Consider the following 20886-nt stretch of genomic DNA (forward strand, 5'->3'; position numbering starts at 1 on the left):
TCGCCCTTTTGAGGTGGGTTCTGGGGTCCGTCAGGGCTGTCCGCTGAGCCCGCTTTTATATGTGTTCACGATCGATCCCTTCCTAAGGAGGGTAGATCGTGGACCGTTGGCGGGAGTCGGGATGGACCAGGTGGGCTCTGGGTCCTCTCTGAGGTTGGTGGCGTACGCCGATGATGTTTCCCTTTTCGTGTCCTCGAGAGGGGAGGTGGATTGGGTCATGTCGGAGGTAGTGTGCTACTCGGAGGCATCCGGGTCCATGATCACCCGGGATAAGTGTGAAAGTCTCTGGCTGGGAGGGGGAGATCCCAGGTTTGATCTCCCGGACACCCTTCCAGGGCCCTAGGCCACCGCCAAAATTCTAGGCATCGAATTTGGCCCCGGGGATTACCCCCAGCAAAATTGGGAGGGCAGACTTAAGATCGCCGCCCGAAAGGTGGACCAATGGAAGGGTTGGTCTTTAACCCTGAGGGAAAGGGTTGCCCTGGCTAAAGGCTTTCTGCTACCTTTATTAATATAACTGGGCAGTGTGTGCATCTTGCTGGAACCTCTCTGGACACGGGTCTATAGCCTGTTCTTCCAATTGTTATGGGGGAATAGGCTTAACCTAATCAAGAGTGAGGTTACATACCGTACGAGGAGACTAGGCGGGTTGGGTATGGTCAACCCGGTGGTGTTTCTAGTAAACACCTTTCTTAAGGCTAACATCTCCAACCTCTGGCTAGAGAGGGCTCCTCTGTGGGTAGTCTCCTGCAAAGCTTGGCTTTGGCCTTTCTTCCAGGAATGGGAGACAGGAGGGCGGGTGAAGGACCTACGCACACCTCATGGGCATCTCCCGGCTTACGCTACCCCGGTTCTGAAGGTGATCCGCCGGTGGGGTCTGGGAATGTGGGAAATCAGGACCATGTCGAGGCAATGCCTTGACAGGAGGGTCCTGTTGACCCATTTCCAGAAGCCCCTGGCATTTAAGGATTGCCCAGGCCGGGATCTGGAGGTTGGGCTGGGGCTTTTAAATTCTAAGCGGATCAAAGCCTGGAGACACTGCACTATGTTCTTCAGAGACGGACTGTCGTAAGCTAGCATATTTGCACAAGTTTTTTTGTATGTCGGTGTGGTTTATTTTAGTTCATGAATCGTGGTTTTTGATTTCTGGAATGTGTTTTGATATTTTTATAATAAAAGAGATACAGGATGTAACTCAGGGTCAGGAATGTAATGTATGTACACTGTGAGTGCACCAGCAGAATAGTGAGTGCAGCTCTGCAGTATAATACAGGATGTAACTCATGATTAGTAATGTATGTACAGAGTGACTGCACCAGCAGAATAGTGAGTGCAGCTCTGGAGTATAATACAGGATGTAACTCAGGATCAGTACAGGATAAGTAATGTAAAGTATGTACAGAATGACTGCACCAGCAGAATAGTGAGTGCAGCTCTGGAGTATAATACAGTGATTATACGGTATCCCTCCTTCCAGGGTTGGGGTACACAGCTCATCCACCATCAGACTGACCTTCTATTAGTTCACATTTGTAACGTCAAGAGATGAGCAAACTTGTTAGGAAAACATCTGCCAATCTCAATACTGGTACGAACGTTGCACATACGGTTTCTGTTCGGATTCCCAAGCATTTTTCTCAAAACTGTCAAAATTCGGTAAATGATCGAGTTTCCACCAAAGTTATGTGCACACGGCGGTTCTGATTGGTGGTAGCATCATCTCCGGTAAGATCGGTACCGTCAAAGAACTGCAGGGTCACGCTGTCAGTGTGACCAGCAGTAAAAAGCTTACCACAGGTTAGCAAGCAACGGCTGATGAGAGACTACTACACCTATCAGCCTACGCCTGATGTCGCTAATAACAGCGAGCGCATGCATGAACAGCTGATAGTATTCATCAACCGTCATCTGCGGTCTAAATAAATAAAAAAAAAATGGCATGAGATTTCCTGTACCTTTGATAACCAGCTCAGGCAAAACTGACAGCTGCAGGCTGCAACCCTCAGCTGTTAGCTTCAGCCGGGCTGGTTATTAAGAACAGATGGGTCCCCATGCCGTGTTTTTTTTTAATTATTTAAATAAATAATTTTAAAAAACTGAGTGGGATCCCATTTTTGACAACCAGCCTTGCTAATGCAGACAGCTGGGGGATGGTATTCTCAGGCTGGTAAGGGCCCATGGATATTGGACCCCAGCCTAAAAATACTGTAGCAGCCCCCAGTCACCCCAGAAAAGGCGCATCTATTAGATGAGTCAATTCTGGCGCTTTGCCCTGCTCTTCCCACTTGCACTGTAGCGGTGACAAGTGGGGTTTATATTTTTGGGATTGATGTCACCTTTGTATTGTCTGGTGACATCAAGCCCATGGCTTAGTAATGGAGAACCGTCTATAAGACACCTATCCATTACTAATCCTAAAGTTTACTGTAAATAAAGAGACAGCCAGAATAAAGTCCTTTATTTGAAATAAAAAAAACCACATTTTTTCTTTTTATAAAAATAACAAACATAGTTATACTCACCTATTGCAAAACTCCATTGAAGCCATGCTCTCCTGTAAAAAAAAAAACCAACCATAACTCTCACCTGTCCGACGTTCTGTCCCACGCCCCGTAATCCATGTCTGGGGATAAATGGTTTTCAACCTGGACAGGGCCAAGATGCGACCGTCCATTCTGAGAATCACTGAGTAATGAGCTGCTGCAAACGCAGCCTCAATAACTAGCGGTGATGTCATCGAGGTTACGTGGGTCACAGATGCTGGTTTCCCAGCTGGGCCAACGAATTTGCTGTGACCTTAGCGCTGCACTGTGAGAAAAAGTATCACAGTGCATCGGTGAATTCACAGGGAGAAATTTCTAATTTCTCCTGCACTCTCTGAACTGAGTGCAGCACCATAAGACTTTTTCTCACAGTGCTGAGGTCATGGCAGTTCAGCCCGGCTTGGAACGCAGCCTTGGTGACCGGCAGTAACCTTATTGACGTCACCCCCAGTCTCTGAGGCTGCGCTCCCAGCAGCTCATTCACCAGTGGTTCTCAGCCTGGACTGTCGCATCTTGGCGCCTTCTAGGTTGAAAACAGTTTATCCCCCAGACATGGATTACTGCGTGGGACAGAACGATGGAGAGGTATGGTATATTCCTTTTTTTTTAAATTTATTTTATTACAGGAGAACGAGGGCTTCGGTGGAATAGGTATTTTGTGAGTATAACCGTGTTTGTTTTTTAAAGAAAAAGTGTGTTTTGTTTTATTTCTAATAAAAGACTTTATTCTGGCCGTGTCTTTATTTACCATGTAACTACAGGATTAATAATGGATAGGTGTCTTATAGACGCCTCTCCATTACTATGCCGATGGGCTTGATGTCACCGGACAATACAAAGGTGACATCAACCGCACAAATATGAACCCCACTTGCCACCGCTACAGGGCAAGTGGGAAGAGCCAGGCAAAGCACCACAATTGCATCTAATAGATGCGCCTTTTCTGGGCAGCTGCGAGCTACTATTTTTAGGCTGGTGGGGGCCAATATCCATTGCCCCTTACCAGTCTGAGAACACCAGCCCCCAGCTGACAGCTTTAGCTTGGTTGATCGTCAAAAATGGGGGGGGGGGGGGGGGGAGCCCAAGCCGTTTTTATGATTTAAATTGAAAAGTATGGCGTGGGGACCCCTCTATTGTTGATAACCAGCCTTGCTGAAGCTGACAGCTGAGGGTTGCAGCCCGCTGCTGTAAGTTTTGTCTGGCTGGTTATCAAAACTACAGGGGAACAATTTAATGATTTATGGAGAGAGCAGGAGCGGCTGATGAATACTCCTGTCCGCCGCTCCTGCTCTCACTGACGGGAGCAGTAGTCCCATCAGCAGACACCAGTGACCGGAGGTAAGCTTTATACCTCCGATCACAGCTCAGCGCTGTCTACTGATAGCGTGACAACCGCGGCTGTCTGACCAGTGGTGTTTGCTGCCCTGTCATGCATATGCACAGGGCGGCAAACACTGGATGTTCAGACCCCCGTTCAAGAGAATGGGGTCCGGGCATTGTTCTAGTACCTGAACCCCCCCCAATTTTTTTTACTGATTGACCAAACCCCAACATCCAGGGGTTCATTTATCTCTGCTAATGGCACTCAGCCCTATCTACAGCAGCAATGACAGCGTGCTATCACCCTCCAGGATCAATGCTCCTAACAGCAGGTAGGTAACTCTTGTCGAACTACAACTCCCAGCATATCCCATCAGGTAACTATGTAAGAACTTGCAGTAACATACAGAGCTGAGGAAGACAGTGAGATTCCAGCGGCCAGGGCGGCGCTGCAGGGAGAGCCCGCCGGTGGCGCCGAACCACACACGCGACAGCCCGCCACCGGCGCGGAAGTGCGTCACCGGAAGCGGCTCTGTGACGTCGGGGCAAGATGGCGGCGCGCATGAAGTGAGAGGGCACAGCGGGCGCAGGATGAGAGGTACGGGGGTGGTGGGTGACACTGCGGAGCCGAGTCCTGGATGACATGGAGCAGGACGTGCGTGACACGGCAGAGGCTGAATGGACGTGACAATAACAGGCTGAAGGTGGCTTCTTTATTCCTCAGGTTCTCATTCGGCAGTTTTTTCTTTTCTGTTTTTTTACTGATTTCACACTGCAGACATGTAGAACAGGGAGCCCCACATCAAACCCCGGTGTCTCCAGCCTGGGCCAGATGGGTTCTGGGCATCAGAATTGGCATCAAAGTGGGCAAACAGCCGATATTCACAGATCTGAGTAAATAACTGATGTTTGGGTTAAATGACTTTGGGCCACTGATCTCACACCACCATCACATACATAGTGATGCCCCGCATCCAGGTGGGTCCCTCTGGAATCACTGTGTTTGTGATGGTGGTGTGGAATCAGTGGCCCAAAGTCATTTAACCCTTTAAAAACATCACTTATTCAAATCTGAAAATCAACTGCCCACTTTGATGCCAGTTCTAATGCCCAGAACCCATTTGGGCCAGGCTGGAGGGACCTGGGCTTGATGCAGGGCATCACTATCTGTGTTTTCTTAGGCTGCTTTTACATTTACCATGTTTTTGCGGGTAGTTTTTGCGGCCCCTATAGATTTCTATGGGGCCCAAAAACAGCCTGCAAAAATACATTGGAGCGCCATGTCCCGTATGGCCGTGAGGGCGGTATATACGGCCGTGAAAAATATCAAGCTTGCTTGATATTTTTCACGGACATGGCCTCCATTTAATTGAATGGTACCGCAAAAACGTTAGCTTGTTTCTGCGGTACACCGTATTTGCGGATTCCCCCTGCAATTTGATATAACAGGGAAAAACGGCGATCCAAAAACGGGCCGCAAAAAGCCCGGCATGTGTAAAAGTAGCCTAACTGTGAGATCAGTGGCTCACAGTCATTTAACCCCTTAAAAACATCAGGTATCTGTGAAAACTGGCTGTTTGCCCACTATCATGTCAATTCTGCTACACAGAACCCATTTGGGCCAGGCTGTAAGGACCTGGTTTTGATGTGGGGCTCCCTGTTCTATAGGTCTGCACTGTGATATCAGTACCCCAGAGTCATTTAACCCTTTCATTAACACCCTTCGGTGCCCACTTTGATGCCCATTTTTGAACCAGTTTTATAATTTTTGTAGCTGTTTTTAAGTGTATTCACATCAGGGCACCTCGCTGCATTCTGTGTTGTTATTGTGATGCTTATTTTTTGTTGCTAAACCTATAAAAAAAAAACAGAAAAGAAAAAATTAAGAAATAAGATACCATCTTCAGCTCCGAATAAGAACCTGGACGAATAAGAAACCAACTTCAGTCTTGTTCACTGCTGTGGATGTCATCATCACTATACGAGGTAGCAAGCAGTGACGTCACAGAGAGCACAATACATCAAATGATTCGCTGTGTACATACATTACTGTTCCTGAGTTACATCCTGTATTATACTCCAGAGCTGCACTCACTATTCTGCTGGTACAGTCACTGTGTACATACATTACATTACTTATCCTGTACTGATCCTCAGTTACATCCTGTATTATACCCCAGAGCTGCACTCACTATTCTGCTGGTGCAGTCTCTGTGTACATACATTACATTATTTATCCTGAGTTACCTCTTGTATTATATTCCAGAGCTTCACTCACTATTCTGCTGGTGTATGCACACAGTGACTACATTACATATCCTGTACTGATCCTGAGTTACATCCTGTATTATACCCCAGAGCTGCACTCGCTATTCAGCTGGTGCAGTCACTGTGTACATACATTACATTACTGATCCTGTACTGATCCTGAGTTACATCCTGTATTATACCCCAGAGCTGCACTCACTATTCTGCTGGTGCAGTCACTGTGTACATACATTACATTACATTACTTATCCTGTACTGATCCTGAGTTACATCCTGTATTATACTCTAGAGCTGCACTCACTATTCTGCTTGTGCAGTCACTGTGTACATACATTACTTATCCTGTGTTGATCCTTAATTACATCCTGCATTATACTCCAGAATTATGCTCACTGTTGTGCTGGTGCAGTCACTATGTATTATACTCAAGAGCATCATCCATAATTCTGCATGGCTCAAAGCTATCTGTCACCATTTCCTCCTTTTCAATGTCTGGATCGCACATGACTGTGGGATTATCAGTTTGATTATTATCTTTATGCTCCTTTATAGTAAGTTGTTCTCTTTCATCACCTTTTCCTGTCTCTCAGAAGATTCTAATTTCCTCTGACATTGTGTTGACAGACAGGAACGCTTTACTTCAGAGCTGTGCTCCTATAATACTGTGGGTTTTTTTTTTTGCTGCAGTGCCTTGTTGGATTAGTAGCTGTTCATGTATAATTTATGTGCTTGTTGGGGTGCAGGATAATGACACTGACACTCGGGGTACAGGATAATGACACTGACACTCGGGGTGCAGGATGATGACACTGACACTTGGGGTGCAGGATGATGACACTGACACTTGGGGTGCAGGATGATGACACTGACACTTGGGGTGCAGGATGATGACACTGACACTTGGGGTGCAGGATGATGACACTGACACTTGTGGTGCATGATGATGACACTGACACTTGGGGTACAGGATAATGACGCTGACACTTGGGGTACAGGATAATGACGCTGACACTTGGGGTACAGGATAATGACGATCGGTGCGAGATGATGACATTTTGGGTACAGATCATGAATCTTCAGTGGTCACACACACTTAGGATATAAATGGGTCATGTGGATGGATGTACTTTTTGGTGACATCATTGCACATGAGAGACATAATGTGACCGCTCAGATCTCGGCCTGGATGCTCGGCCTCTCCTGTATTTCTGCAGGTCTCTCCTCAGTCCCTGGCTGGATGCTCGGCCTCTCCTGTATTTCTGCAGGTCTCCTCAGTCCCAGGCTGGATGCTCGGCCTCTCTTGTATTTCTGCAGGTCTCTCCTTTGTCCCAGGCTGGATGCTCGGCCTCTTCTGTATTTCTGCAGTTCTCCTCAGTCCCAGGCTGGATGCTCGGCCTCTCCTGTATTTCTGCAGGTCTCCTCAGTCCCAGGCTGGATGCTCGTCGTCTCTTATATTTCTGCAGGTCTCCTCAGTCTCTGGCTGGATGCTCGTCCTCGCTTGTATTTCTGCAGGTCTGTCCTCAGTCTCTGGCTGGATGCTCGGCCTCTCCTGTATTTCTGCAGGTCTCTCCTTTGTCCCAGGCTGGATGCTCGGCCTCTCCTGTATTTCTGCAGGTCTCTCCTCAGTCCCAGGCTGGATGCTTGGCCTCTCCTGTATTTCTGCAGGTCTCTCCTCAGTCCCAGGCTGGATGCTTGGCCTCTCCTGTATTTCTGCAGGTCTCTCCTCAGTCCCAGGCTGGATGCTTGGCCTCTCCTATATTTCTGCAGTTCTCCTCAGTCCCAGGCTGGATGCTCGGCCTCTCCTGTATTTCTGCAGGTCTCCTCAGTCCCAGGCTGGATGCTCGTCGTCTCTTATATTTCTGCAGGTCTCCTCAGTCTCTGGCTGGATGCTCGTCCTCGCTTGTATTTCTGCAGGTCTGTCCTCAGTCTCTGGCTGGATGCTCGGCCTCTCCTGTATTTCTGCAGGTCTCTCCTTTGTCCCAGGCTGGATGCTCGGCCTCTCCTGTATTTCTGCAGGTCTCTCCTCAGTCCCAGGCTGGATGCTTGGCCTCTCCTGTATTTCTGCAGGTCTCTCCTCAGTCCCAGGCTGGATGCTTGGCCTCTCCTGTATTTCTGCAGGTCTCTCCTCAGTCCCAGGCTGGATGCTCGGCCTCTCCTGTATTTCTGCAGGTCTCCTCAGTCCCAGGCTGGATGCTCGTCGTCTCTTATATTTCTACAGGTCTTTCCTCAGTCTCTGGCTGGATGCTCGTCCTCGCTTGTATTTCTGCAGGTCTGTCCTCAGTCTCTGGCTGGATGCTCGGCCTCTCCTGTATTTCTGCAGGTCTCTCCTTTGTCCCAGGCTGGATGCTCGGCCTCTCCTGTATTTCTGCAGGCTCTCCTCAGTCCCAGGCTGGATGCTTGGCCTCTCCTGTATTTCTGCAGGTCTCTCCTCAGTCCCAGGCTGGATGCTTGGCCTCTCCTGTATTTCTGCAGGTCTCTCCTCAGTCCCAGGCTGGATGCTTGGCCTCTCCTGTATTTCTGCAGGCCTCTCCTGTATTTCTGCAGGTCTCTCCTCAGTCCCTGGCTGGATGCTCGGCCTCTCCTGTATTTCTGCAGGTCTCTCCTCAGTCCCTGGCTGGATGCTCGGCCTCTCCTGTATTTCTGCAGGTCTCTCCTCAGTCCCAGGTTGGATGTTCGGCCTCTCCTGTATTTCTGCAGGTCTCTCCTCTGTCCCAGGCTGGATGCTCGTCGTCTCCTATATTTCTGCAGGTCTTTCCTCAGTTCTTGGCTGGATGCTCGTCCTCTCTTGTATTTCTGCAGGCCTCTCCTTTGTCCCAGGCTGGATGCTCGGCCTCTCCTGTATTTCTGCAGGTCTCTCCTCAGTCTCTGGCTGGATGCTCGGCCTCTCCTGTATTTCTGCAGGCCTCTCCTTTGTCCCAGGCTGGATGCTCGGCCTCTCCTGTATTTCTGCAGGTCTCTCCTCAGTCCCAGGCTGGATGCTCGGCCTCTCCTGTATTTCTGCAGGTCTCTCCTCAGTCTCTGGCTGGATGCTCGGCCTCTCCTGTATTTCTGCAGGCCTCTCCTTTGTCCCAGGCTGGATGCTCCGCCTCTCCTGTATTTCTGCAGGTCTCTCCTCAGTCTCTGGCTGGATGCTCGGCCTCTCCTGTATTTCTGCAGGCCTCTCCTTTGTCCCAGGCTGGATGCTCCGCCTCTCCTGTATTTCTGCAGGTCTCTCCTCAGTCTCTGGCTGGATGCTCGGACTCTCCTGTATTTCTGCAGGTCTCTCCTCAGTCTCTGGCTGGATGCTCGGCCTCTCCTGTATTTCTGCAGGCCTCTCCTTTGTCCCAGGCTGGATGCTCCGCCTCTCCTGTATTTCTGCAGGTCTCTCCTCAGTCTCTGGCTGGATGCTCGGACTCTCCTGTATTTCTGCAGGCTCTCCTCAGTCCCAGGCTGGATGCTTGGCCTCTCCTGTATTTCTGCAGGTCTCTCCTCAGTCCCAGGCTGGATGCTTGGCCTCTCCTGTATTTCTGCAGGTCTCTCCTCAGTCCCAGGCTGGATGCTTGGCCTCTCCTGTATTTCTGCAGGCCTCTCCTGTATTTCTGCAGGTCTCTCCTCAGTCCCTGGCTGGATGCTCGGCCTCTCCTGTATTTCTGCAGGTCTCTCCTCAGTCCCTGGCTGGATGCTCGGCCTCTCCTGTATTTCTGCAGGTCTCTCCTCAGTCCCAGGTTGGATGTTCGGCCTCTCCTGTATTTCTGCAGGTCTCTCCTCTGTCCCAGGCTGGATGCTCGTCGTCTCCTATATTTCTGCAGGTCTTTCCTCAGTTCTTGGCTGGATGCTCGTCCTCTCTTGTATTTCTGCAGGCCTCTCCTTTGTCCCAGGCTGGATGCTCGGCCTCTCCTGTATTTCTGCAGGTCTCTCCTCAGTCTCTGGCTGGATGCTCGGCCTCTCCTGTATTTCTGCAGGCCTCTCCTTTGTCCCAGGCTGGATGCTCGGCCTCTCCTGTATTTCTGCAGGTCTCTCCTCAGTCCCAGGCTGGATGCTCGGCCTCTCCTGTATTTCTGCAGGTCTCTCCTCAGTCTCTGGCTGGATGCTCGGCCTCTCCTGTATTTCTGCAGGCCTCTCCTTTGTCCCAGGCTGGATGCTCCGCCTCTCCTGTATTTCTGCAGGTCTCTCCTCAGTCTCTGGCTGGATGCTCGGCCTCTCCTGTATTTCTGCAGGCCTCTCCTTTGTCCCAGGCTGGATGCTCCGCCTCTCCTGTATTTCTGCAGGTCTCTCCTCAGTCTCTGGCTGGATGCTCGGACTCTCCTGTATTTCTGCAGGTCTCTCCTCAGTCTCTGGCTGGATGCTCGGCCTCTCCTGTATTTCTGCAGGCCTCTCCTTTGTCCCAGGTTGGATGTTCGGCCTCTCCTGTATTTCTGCAGGTCTCTCCTCTGTCCCAGGCTGGATGCTCGTCGTCTCCTATATTTCTGCAGGTCTTTCCTCAGTTCTTGGCTGGATGCTCGTCCTCTCTTGTATTTCTGCAGGCCTCTCCTTTGTCCCAGGCTGGATGCTCGGCCTCTCCTGTATTTCTGCAGGTCTCTCCTCAGTCTCTGGCTGGATGCTCGGCCTCTCCTGTATTTCTGCAGGTCTCTCCTTTGTCCCAGGCTGGATGCTCGGCCTCTCCTGTATTTCTGCAGGTCTCTCCTCAGTCCCAGGCTGGATGCTTGGCCTCTCCTGTATTTCTGCAGGTCTCTCCTCAGTCCCAGGCTGGATGCTTGGCCTCTCCTGTATTTCTGCAGGTCTCTCCTCAGTCCCAGGCTGGATGCTCGGCCTCTCCTGTATTTCTGCAGGTCTCCTCAGTCCCAGGCTGGATGCTCGTCGTCTCTTATATTTCTACAGGTCTTTCCTCAGTCTCTGGCTGGATGCTCGTCCTCGCTTGTATTTCTGCAGGTCTCTCCTCAGTCCCAGGCTGGATGCTCGGCCTCTCCTGTATTTCTGCAGGTCTCCTCAGTCCCAGGCTGGATGCTCGTCGTCTCTTATATTTCTACAGGTCTTTCCTCAGTCTCTGGCTGGATGCTCGGCCTCTCCTGTATTTCTGCAGGCTCTCCTCAGTCCCAGGCTGGATGCTTGGCCTCTCCTGTATTTCTGCAGGTCTCTCCTCAGTCCCAGGCTGGATGCTTGGCCTCTCCTGTATTTCTGCAGGTCTCTCCTCAGTCCCAGGCTGGATGCTTGGCCTCTCCTGTATTTCTGCAGGCCTCTCCTGTATTTCTGCAGGTCTCTCCTCAGTCCCTGGCTGGATGCTCGGCCTCTCCTGTATTTCTGCAGGTCTCTCCTCAGTCCCTGGCTGGATGCTCGGCCTCTCCTGTATTTCTGCAGGTCTCTCCTCAGTCCCAGGTTGGATGTTCGGCCTCTCCTGTATTTCTGCAGGTCTCTCCTCAGTCCCAGGCTGGATGCTCGGCCTCTCCTGTATTTCTGCAGGTCTCCTCAGTCCCAGGCTGGATGCTCGTCGTCTCTTATATTTCTACAGGTCTTTCCTCAGTCTCTGGCTGGATGCTCGTCCTCGCTTGTATTTCTGCAGGTCTGTCCTCAGTCTCTGGCTGGATGCTCGGCCTCTCCTGTATTTCTGCAGGTCTCTCCTTTGTCCCAGGCTGGATGCTCGGACTCTCCTGTATTTCTGCAGGTCTCTCTTCAGTCTCTGGCTGGATGCTCGGCCTCTCCTGTATTTCTGCAGGCCTCTCCTATATTTCTGCAGGTCTCTCCTCAGTCTCTGGCTGGATGCTCGGCCTCTCCTGTATTTCTGCAGGCCTCTCCTGTATTTCTGCAGGTCTCTATTTTGTCCCAGGCTGGATGCTCGGCCTCTCCTGTATTTCTGCAGGTCTCTCCTTTGTCCCAGGCTGGATGCTCGGCCTCTCCTGTATTTCTGCAGGCTCTCCTCAGTCCCAGGCTGGATGCTTGGCCTCTCCTGTATTTCTGCAGGTCTCTCCTCAGTCCCAGGCTGGATGCTTGGCCTCTCCTGTATTTCTGCAGGTCTCTCCTCAGTCCCAGGCTGGATGCTTGGCCTCTCCTGTATTTCTGCAGGCCTCTCCTGTATTTCTGCAGGTCTCTCCTCAGTCCCTGGCTGGATGCTCGGCCTCTCCTGTATTTCTGCAGGTCTCTCCTCAGTCCCTGGCTGGATGCTCGGCCTCTCCTGTATTTCTGCAGGTCTCTCCTCAGTCCCAGGTTGGATGTTCGGCCTCTCCTGTATTTCTGCAGGTCTCTCCTCAGTCCCAGGCTGGATGCTCGGCCTCTCCTGTATTTCTGCAGGTCTCCTCAGTCCCAGGCTGGATGCTCGTCGTCTCTTATATTTCTACAGGTCTTTCCTCAGTCTCTGGCTGGATGCTCGTCCTCGCTTGTATTTCTGCAGGTCTGTCCTCAGTCTCTGGCTGGATGCTCGGCCTCTCCTGTATTTCTGCAGGTCTCTCCTTTGTCCCAGGCTGGATGCTCGGCCTCTCCTGTATTTCTGCAGGCTCTCCTCAGTCCCAGGCTGGATGCTTGGCCTCTCCTGTATTTCTGCAGGTCTCTCCTCAGTCCCAGGCTGGATGCTTGGCCTCTCCTGTATTTCTGCAGGTCTCTCCTCAGTCCCAGGCTGGATGCTTGGCCTCTCCTGTATTTCTGCAGGCCTCTCCTGTATTTCTGCAGGTCTCTCCTCAGTCCCTGGCTGGATGCTCGGCCTCTCCTGTATTTCTGCAGGTCTCTCCTCAGTCCCTGGCTGGATGCTCGGCCTCTCCTGTATTTCTGCAGGTCTCTCCTCAGTCCCAGGTTGGATGTTCGGCCTCTCCTGTATTTCTGCAGGTCTCTCCTCTGTCCCAGGCTGGATGCTCGTCGTCTCCTATATTTCTGCAGGTCTTTCCTCAGTTCTTGGCTGGATGCTCGTCCTCTCTTGTATTTCTGCAGGCCTCTCCTTTGTCCCAGGCTGGATGCTCGGCCTCTCCTGTATTTCTGCAGGTCTCTCCTCAGTCCCAGGCTGGATGCTCGGCCTCTCCTGTATTTCTGCAGGTCTCCTCAGTCCCAGGCTGGATGCTCGTCGTCTCTTATATTTCTACAGGTCTTTCCTCAGTCTCTGGCTGGATGCTCGTCCTCGCTTGTATTTCTGCAGGTCTGTCCTCAGTCTCTGGCTGGATGCTCGGCCTCTCCTGTATTTCTGCAGGTCTCTCCTTTGTCCCAGGCTGGATGCTCGGCCTCTCCTGTATTTCTGCAGGCTCTCCTCAGTCCCAGGCTGGATGCTTGGCCTCTCCTGTATTTCTGCAGGTCTCTCCTCAGTCCCAGGCTGGATGCTTGGCCTCTCCTGTATTTCTGCAGGTCTCTCCTCAGTCCCAGGCTGGATGCTTGGCCTCTCCTGTATTTCTGCAGGCCTCTCCTGTATTTCTGCAGGTCTCTCCTCAGTCCCTGGCTGGATGCTCGGCCTCTCCTGTATTTCTGCAGGTCTCTCCTCAGTCCCTGGCTGGATGCTCGGCCTCTCCTGTATTTCTGCAGGTCTCTCCTCAGTCCCAGGTTGGATGTTCGGCCTCTCCTGTATTTCTGCAGGTCTCTCCTCTGTCCCAGGCTGGATGCTCGTCGTCTCCTATATTTCTGCAGGTCTTTCCTCAGTTCTTGGCTGGATGCTCGTCCTCTCTTGTATTTCTGCAGGCCTCTCCTTTGTCCCAGGCTGGATGCTCGGCCTCTCCTGTATTTCTGCAGGTCTCTCCTCAGTCTCTGGCTGGATGCTCGGCCTCTCCTGTATTTCTGCAGGCCTCTCCTTTGTCCCAGGCTGGATGCTCGGCCTCTCCTGTATTTCTGCAGGTCTCTCCTTTGTCCCAGGCTGGATGCTCGGCCTCTCCTGTATTTCTGCAGGTCTCTCCTCAGTCTCTGGCTGGATGCTCGGCCTCTCCTGTATTTCTGCAGGCCTCTCCTTTGTCCCAGGCTGGATGCTCCGCCTCTCCTGTATTTCTGCAGGTCTCTCCTCAGTCTCTGGCTGGATGCTCGGCCTCTCCTGTATTTCTGCAGGCCTCTCCTTTGTCCCAGGCTGGATGCTCCGCCTCTCCTGTATTTCTGCAGGTCTCTCCTCAGTCTCTGGCTGGATGCTCGGACTCTCCTGTATTTCTGCAGGTCTCTCCTCAGTCTCTGGCTGGAAGCTCGGCCTCTCCTGTATTTCTGCAGGTCTCTCCTTTGTCCCAGGCTGGATGCTCGGCCTCTAATGTATTTCTGCAGGTCTCTCTTCAGTCTCTGGCTGGATGCTCGGCCTCTCCTGTATTTCTGCAGGCCTCTCCTATATTTCTGCAGGTCTCTCCTCAGTCTCTGGCTGGATGCTCGGCCTCTCCTGTATTTCTACAGGCCTCTCCTGTATTTCTGCAGGTCTCTCCTTTGTCCCAGGCTGGATTCTCGGCCTCTCCTGTATTTCTGCAGGTCTCTCCTCAGTCCCAGGCTGGATGCTCGTCATCTCCTATATTTCTGCAGGTCTCTATTTTGTCCCAGGCTGGATTCTCGGCCTCTCCTGTATTTCTGCAGGTCTCTCCTCAGTCTCTGGCTGGATGCTCAGCCTCTCCTGTATTTCTGCAGGTCTCCTCAGTCCCAGGCTGGATGCTCGGCCTCTCCTGTATTTCTGCAGGTCTCTCCTTTGTCCCAGGCTGGATGCTCGGCCTCTTCTGTATTTCTGCAGTTCTCCTCAGTCCCAGGCTGGATGCTCGGCCTCTCCTGTATTTCTGCAGGTCTCCTCAGTCCCAGGCTGGATGCTCGTCGTCTCTTATATTTCTACAGGTCTTTCCTCAGTCTCTGGCTGGATGCTCGTCCTCGCTTGTATTTCTGCAGGTCTGTCCTCAGTCTCTGGCTGGATGCTCGGCCTCTCCTGTATTTCTGCAGGTCTCTCCTTTGTCCCAGGCTGGATGCTCGGCCTCTCCTGTATTTCTGCAGGCTCTCCTCAGTCCCAGGCTGGATGCTTGGCCTCTCCTGTATTTCTGCAGGTCTCTCCTCAGTCCCAGGCTGGATGCTTGGCCTCTCCTGTATTTCTGCAGGTCTCTCCTCAGTCCCAGGCTGGATGCTTGGCCTCTCCTGTATTTCTGCAGGCCTCTCCTGTATTTCTGCAGGTCTCTCCTCAGTCCCTGGCTGGATGCTCGGCCTCTCCTGTATTTCTGCAGGTCTCTCCTCAGTCCCTGGCTGGATGCTCGGCCTCTCCTGTATTTCTGCAGGTCTCTCCTCAGTCCCAGGTTGGATGTTCGGCCTCTCCTGTATTTCTGCAGGTCTCTCCTCTGTCCCAGGCTGGATGCTCGTCGTCTCCTATATTTCTGCAGGTCTTTCCTCAGTTCTTGGCTGGATGCTCGTCCTCTCTTGTATTTCTGCAGGCCTCTCCTTTGTCCCAGGCTGGATGCTCGGCCTCTCCTGTATTTCTGCAGGTCTCTCCTCAGTCTCTGGCTGGATGCTCGGCCTCTCCTGTATTTCTGCAGGCCTCTCCTTTGTCCCAGGCTGGATGCTCGGCCTCTCCTGTATTTCTGCAGGTCTCTCCTTTGTCCCAGGCTGGATGCTCGGCCTCTCCTGTATTTCTGCAGGTCTCTCCTCAGTCTCTGGCTGGATGCTCGGCCTCTCCTGTATTTCTGCAGGCCTCTCCTTTGTCCCAGGCTGGATGCTCCGCCTCTCCTGTATTTCTGCAGGTCTCTCCTCAGTCTCTGGCTGGATGCTCGGCCTCTCCTGTATTTCTGCAGGCCTCTCCTTTGTCCCAGGCTGGATGCTCCGCCTCTCCTGTATTTCTGCAGGTCTCTCCTCAGTCTCTGGCTGGATGCTCGGACTCTCCTGTATTTCTGCAGGTCTCTCCTCAGTCTCTGGCTGGATGCTCGGCCTCTCCTGTATTTCTGCAGGTCTCTCCTTTGTCCCAGGCTGGATGCTCGGCCTCTAATGTATTTCTGCAGGTCTCTCTTCAGTCTCTGGCTGGATGCTCGGCCTCTCCTGTATTTCTGCAGGCCTCTCCTATATTTCTGCAGGTCTCTCCTCAGTCTCTGGCTGGATGCTCGGCCTCTCCTGTATTTCTGCAGGCCTCTCCTGTATTTCTGCAGGTCTCTCCTTTGTCCCAGGCTGGATTCTCGGCCTCTCCTGTATTTCTGCAGGTCTCTCCTCAGTCCCAGGCTGGATGCTCGTCATCTCCTATATTTCTGCAGGTCTCTATTTTGTCCCAGGCTGGATTCTCGGCCTCTCCTGTATTTCTGCAGGTCTCTCCTCAGTCTCTGGCTGGATGCTCAGCCTCTCCTGTATTTCTGCAGGTCTCCTCAGTCCCAGGCTGGATGCTCGGCCTCTCCTGTATTTCTGCAGGTCTCTCCTTTGTCCCAGGCTGGATGCTCGGCCTCTTCTGTATTTCTGCAGTTCTCCTCAGTCCCAGGCTGGATGCTCGGCCTCTCCTGTATTTCTGCAGGTCTCCTCAGTCCCAGGCTGGATGCTCGTCGTCTCTTATATTTCTACAGGTCTTTCCTCAGTCTCTGGCTGGATGCTCGTCCTCGCTTGTATTTCTGCAGGTCTGTCCTCAGTCTCTGGCTGGATGCTCGGCCTCTCCTGTATTTCTGCAGGTCTCTCCTTTGTCCCAGGCTGGATTCTCGGCCTCTCCTGTATTTCTGCAGGTCTCTCCTCAGTCTCTGGCTGGATGCTCGGCCTCTCCTGTATTTCTGCAGGTCTCTCCTTTGTCCCAGGCTGGATTCTCGGTCTCTCCTGTATTTCTGCAGGTCTCTCCTCAGTCTCTGGCTGGATGCTCGGCCTCTCCTGTATTTCTGCAGGTCTCTCCTTTGTCCCAGGCTGGATGCTCGGCCTCTCCTGTATTTCTGCAGGCTCTCCTCAGTCCCAGGCTGGATGCTTGGCCTCTCCTGTATTTCTGCAGGTCTCTCCTTTGTCCCAGGCTGGATGCTCGGCCTCTCCTGTATTTCTGCAGGCTCTCCTCAGTCCCAGGCTGGATGCTTGGCCTCTCCTGTATTTCTGCAGGTCTCTCCTTTGTCCCAGGCTGGATGCTCGGCCTCTCCTGTATTTCTGCAGGCCTCTCCTGTATTTCTGCAGGCCTCTCCTGTATTTCTGCAGGCCTCTCCTGTATTTCTGCAGGCCTCTCCTCAGTCCCTGGCTGGATGCTCGGCCTCTCCTGTATTTCTGCAGGTCTCTCCTCAGTCACTGGCTGATGCTCGGCCTCTCCTGTATTTCTGCAGGTCTCTCCTCAGTCCCAGGTTGGATGCTCGGCCTCTCCTGTATTTCTGCAGGTCTCTCCTCAGTCCCAGGCTGGATGCTCGTCGTCTCCTATATTTCTGCAGGTCTTTCCTCAGTTCTTGGCTGGATGCTCGTCCTCTCTTGTATTTCTGCAGGCCTCTCCTTTGTCCCAGGTTGGATGCTCGGCCTCTCCTGTATTTCTGCAGGTCTCTCCTCAGTCTCTGGCTGGATGCTCGGCCTCTCCTGTATTTCTGCAGGCCTCTCCCTTGTCCCAGGCTGGATGCTCGGCCTCTCCTGTATTTCTGCAGGTCTCTCCTTTGTCCCAGGCTGGATGCTCGGCCTCTCCTGTATTTCTGCAGGTCTCTCCTCAGTCTCTGGCTGGATGCTCGGCCTCTCCTGTATTTCTGCAGGCCTCTCCTTTGTCCCAGGCTGGATGCTCCGCCTCTCCTGTATTTCTGCAGGTCTCTCCTCAGTCTCTGGCTGGATGCTCGGACTCTCCTGTATTTCTGCAGGTCTCTCCTCAGTCTCTGGCTGGATGCTCGGCCTCTCCTGTATTTCTGCAGGTCTCTCCTTTGTCCCAGGCTGGATGCTCGGCCTCTCCTGTATTTCTGCAGGTCTCTCCTCAGTCTCTGGCTGGATGCTCGGACTCTCCTGTATTTCTGCAGGTCTCTCTTCAGTCTCTGGCTGGATGCTCGGCCTCTCCTGTATTTCTGCAGGCCTCTCCTATATTTCTGCAGGTCTCTCCTCAGTCTCTGGCTGGATGCTCGGCCTCTCCTGTATTTCTGCAGGCCTCTCCTGTATTTCTGCAGGTCTCTATTTTGTCCCAGGCTGGATGCTCGGCCTCTCCTGTATTTCTGCAGGCCTCTCCTTTGTCCCAGGTTGGATGCTCGGCCTCTCCTGTGTTTCTGCAGGTCTCTCCTCAGTCCCTGGCTGGATGCTCGGCCTCTCCTGTATTTCTGCAGGTCTCACCTCAGTCCCAGGCTGGATGCTCGGCCTCTCCTGTATTTAAAAACGTTTAAAAACGTATCGACTAAATACCCTGTATTTGTTGCCATCTTTTTACCAGCACTTGCTAACTACTGTCATATTTGTTACTGCAGGGTATTTCTGCACATTTGTCATTCTGTGTTTTCTTTTTGTGTTTCTCCTGTATTTATGCTTGTCTCTCCTCAGTCCCTGGCTGGATGCTCGTCCTTGTCTCTATTTCTACCGTAGTCTCCCCAGTCCCTGGCTGGATGCTAGTGATTGATGATGGTGGTGGAGGTCTATAGTGCTCTGGTTGGGTATTTTGCCCCAGTCCTGACTGGGGTATGTGCTGATATTCAGAGGGTGGCATCTTCCTCCTTACCTGATGTTCGGCATTGATCCTTCCAGTGAGGTCGCTCTCCTGTATAACAGGCTTCTCTAGCTACGCAGTCGTTCCTCATTTCCGTCCGCTTTCACATAAATGACCCCAGCAGCAACTGGAAAAATGTGAACGCGATGTTTGTTTAATGCCGGTCTAATGATCTCGTGAAAGCGCTTGCTGACATGTTTTTACTCCAATTATGCTTTCTTCGGTGACCAAAGAAAATCTGATTGAGGGGGAAGTGTGCTTTACTGGAAAGCGGCAAAGAGCGAGAGCGGGACCCCAGTGTTTTCTCAGATCGTTCTCCCATGTACAAGGTTCCGATGGAAAAACACTTCATTTTTCCAGGGAAACTTTTCATTTTTCTGCGCATGGCAGAGGGAACTTTCCTACCAGAGGTAGAACAGTCTTCACATAGATCGGACATGGCGTATCTCTTTATACCTCTGTTTCGGGGCCCTCAGAGATGTAGAATTGCTGATCAGTGGTGGTTATGGGGTCATCATCATCTTCTCAAATCTCATGAACAATCTCTGTGAAATTGACCTGCGGTGCGGATTTTCCTCTGCAGGATGCGTCTTTGCCTTGTCTTTGGTAATTAGTTACCTGTATATTTGAGAAACGATCGCTGAAGATCCCGGGCACACAAGTCTACTCCTCTGATTTATTGTGCCCAGGATCCCCAATATGGTAGAATCGAACGCCTCCGCCAATCTCTCAGGCAACATTTTGGCTAATTGAAAACCCACTGACTGTCCCCCGATGTGCCGTTTCCCTGATAGAAGCATTCATGCCGTTCCTTTATTTAGTATTGTGCTAAGTGATGTTCCCCTGGTGGTGCCATCTTCTTGAAGAATAGGTCCTTTTCTTCCCTCACATAATGGCTTCTGGAGTATAGCTTTACAAAGAAAGTGGAATATCCCACCATGTTGTCTTTAGGTTGCATATTGTGTGCCGGTGATTATAATGATATATCTCTTATAATGCCATCGCTCCGTCATTCTTATACAGATTTCCTGATCGACCACACAACATAGAATTACATGACAATATTTTTACTACCTGCAGCCACCAATAGGGGGAGCTAAGTACATACAGGTGTACAACAGAGTTCAGTGTTTAATCTGTATGCAGGCAGCTCGTGAGCACTCCCCAGTGGTGGCTGCAGGAACTAAATATATCAGCATCTTGATGGCATAAATGTAATGAATTGGTACTCGGATTGCTTTAAAGGGTCCGGCTCATGCTAACCTATCCTCTTACAGCTGAACTGATCTCTTAATTGGCGCAGATTTGATGATTATCTCTAGTGATGGTCCGATTATTATCTCACTGCTGATGATTATCTCTAGTGACGGTCCGATTATTATCTCACTGCTGATGATTATCTCACTGCTGATGATCATCTCACTGCTGCCAATCTGATGGTTATCTCAGTGCTGCTGATCTGACAGTTATCTCACTGCCACCTATTATCTGAACTCTGCCGATCCAACGTTATGTCACTGCTGCCGATCCGATGAATATATATCATGCCTGCTGATCTGACCATTTTCTCATCACTGTTGATCCGGCACTTGAATACCATGAAATATCAGCTGTTCTTGCCGGAGGACCAGTGTGGGGGAATCACATGCCAGCTATATAAATCTGTGCCGCACTCCCAACTTCAGCCGTGTTTCTTTTTCCTACTCAGGTGTGGCAGGAATGTGTTTGGCGCAGATCCACCGGACAGTGGTGGGGTCTCCAGCAGTGTGCCGCCTTCTCCGAACTTACAAGAGAAGAAGTGACCGATGGCTTGTGTTTCATCCTGCCAAACGTAAAGTACGTGCAGCCATATAGTGCTGATTTATGTCTCTCGTGTCCCATCACCCAGTGGTTAGCGTGGCGCCTCATGCTGCTTGTCTTAACCCCTTCAGGTTGGCCAATTATTTTTGTCCTGGGGACCAGTCTGTGGTTCCAAGCTATTTTCACAGCCACTGAGTGGATTAACCATTGTTTTTTTTTATTTACCTACAGTGTAAAGAATGGAGGTTTTCACTCTGATTTCCATGGCTACATACATGTACAATGTTTCTATTTGTATTCACAAAGTTACAAAAGAGAGTGGAAGTAGAGGGAGCCATGACAACTCATGGCTGTCCAGCAGCTGTAGGGACATGCTTGGGCGTTGTAGTCCTACAGCTGCGGTTTGCAGAGCACTTTCTCATAGAACAACTGGTTTTGGCTAAGATTTGGGTCACCTTCCATAATATATCTTCTGATTAT

The 20886-nt window shown here is 51.4% G+C and overlaps 1 protein-coding gene across 3 annotated transcripts in view; it reads left to right on the forward strand.

Moving 5' to 3' along the window:
- The first annotated feature begins 4305 nt into the window (after nucleotides 1–4305).
- COX10 (cytochrome c oxidase assembly factor heme A:farnesyltransferase COX10) overlaps nucleotides 4306–20886 on the forward strand; it is a 96344-nt gene continuing 79763 nt past the window's right edge. Inside the window, exons 1-2 of one of the 3 annotated variants that reach the window (XM_073559622.1) lie at nucleotides 4306–4461; nucleotides 20315–20442. In XM_073559622.1, coding sequence (XP_073415723.1) covers nucleotides 4455–4461; nucleotides 20315–20442 — 135 coding nt within the window. In that variant the 5' untranslated portion in view covers nucleotides 4306–4454. Of the gene's footprint in view, nucleotides 4568–4980; nucleotides 5850–20314; nucleotides 20443–20886 lie in introns of those variants that run through there. The other 2 variants (XM_073559624.1, XM_073559623.1) reach the window with 2 other exon arrangements.

This window comes from Dendrobates tinctorius, unplaced genomic scaffold, assembly GCF_039654945.1.
Source record: "Dendrobates tinctorius isolate UK_male_01 unplaced genomic scaffold, ASM3965494v1 ptg000014l, whole genome shotgun sequence".
In the NCBI taxonomy this organism is placed as follows: Eukaryota; Metazoa; Chordata; class Amphibia; order Anura; family Dendrobatidae; genus Dendrobates; species Dendrobates tinctorius.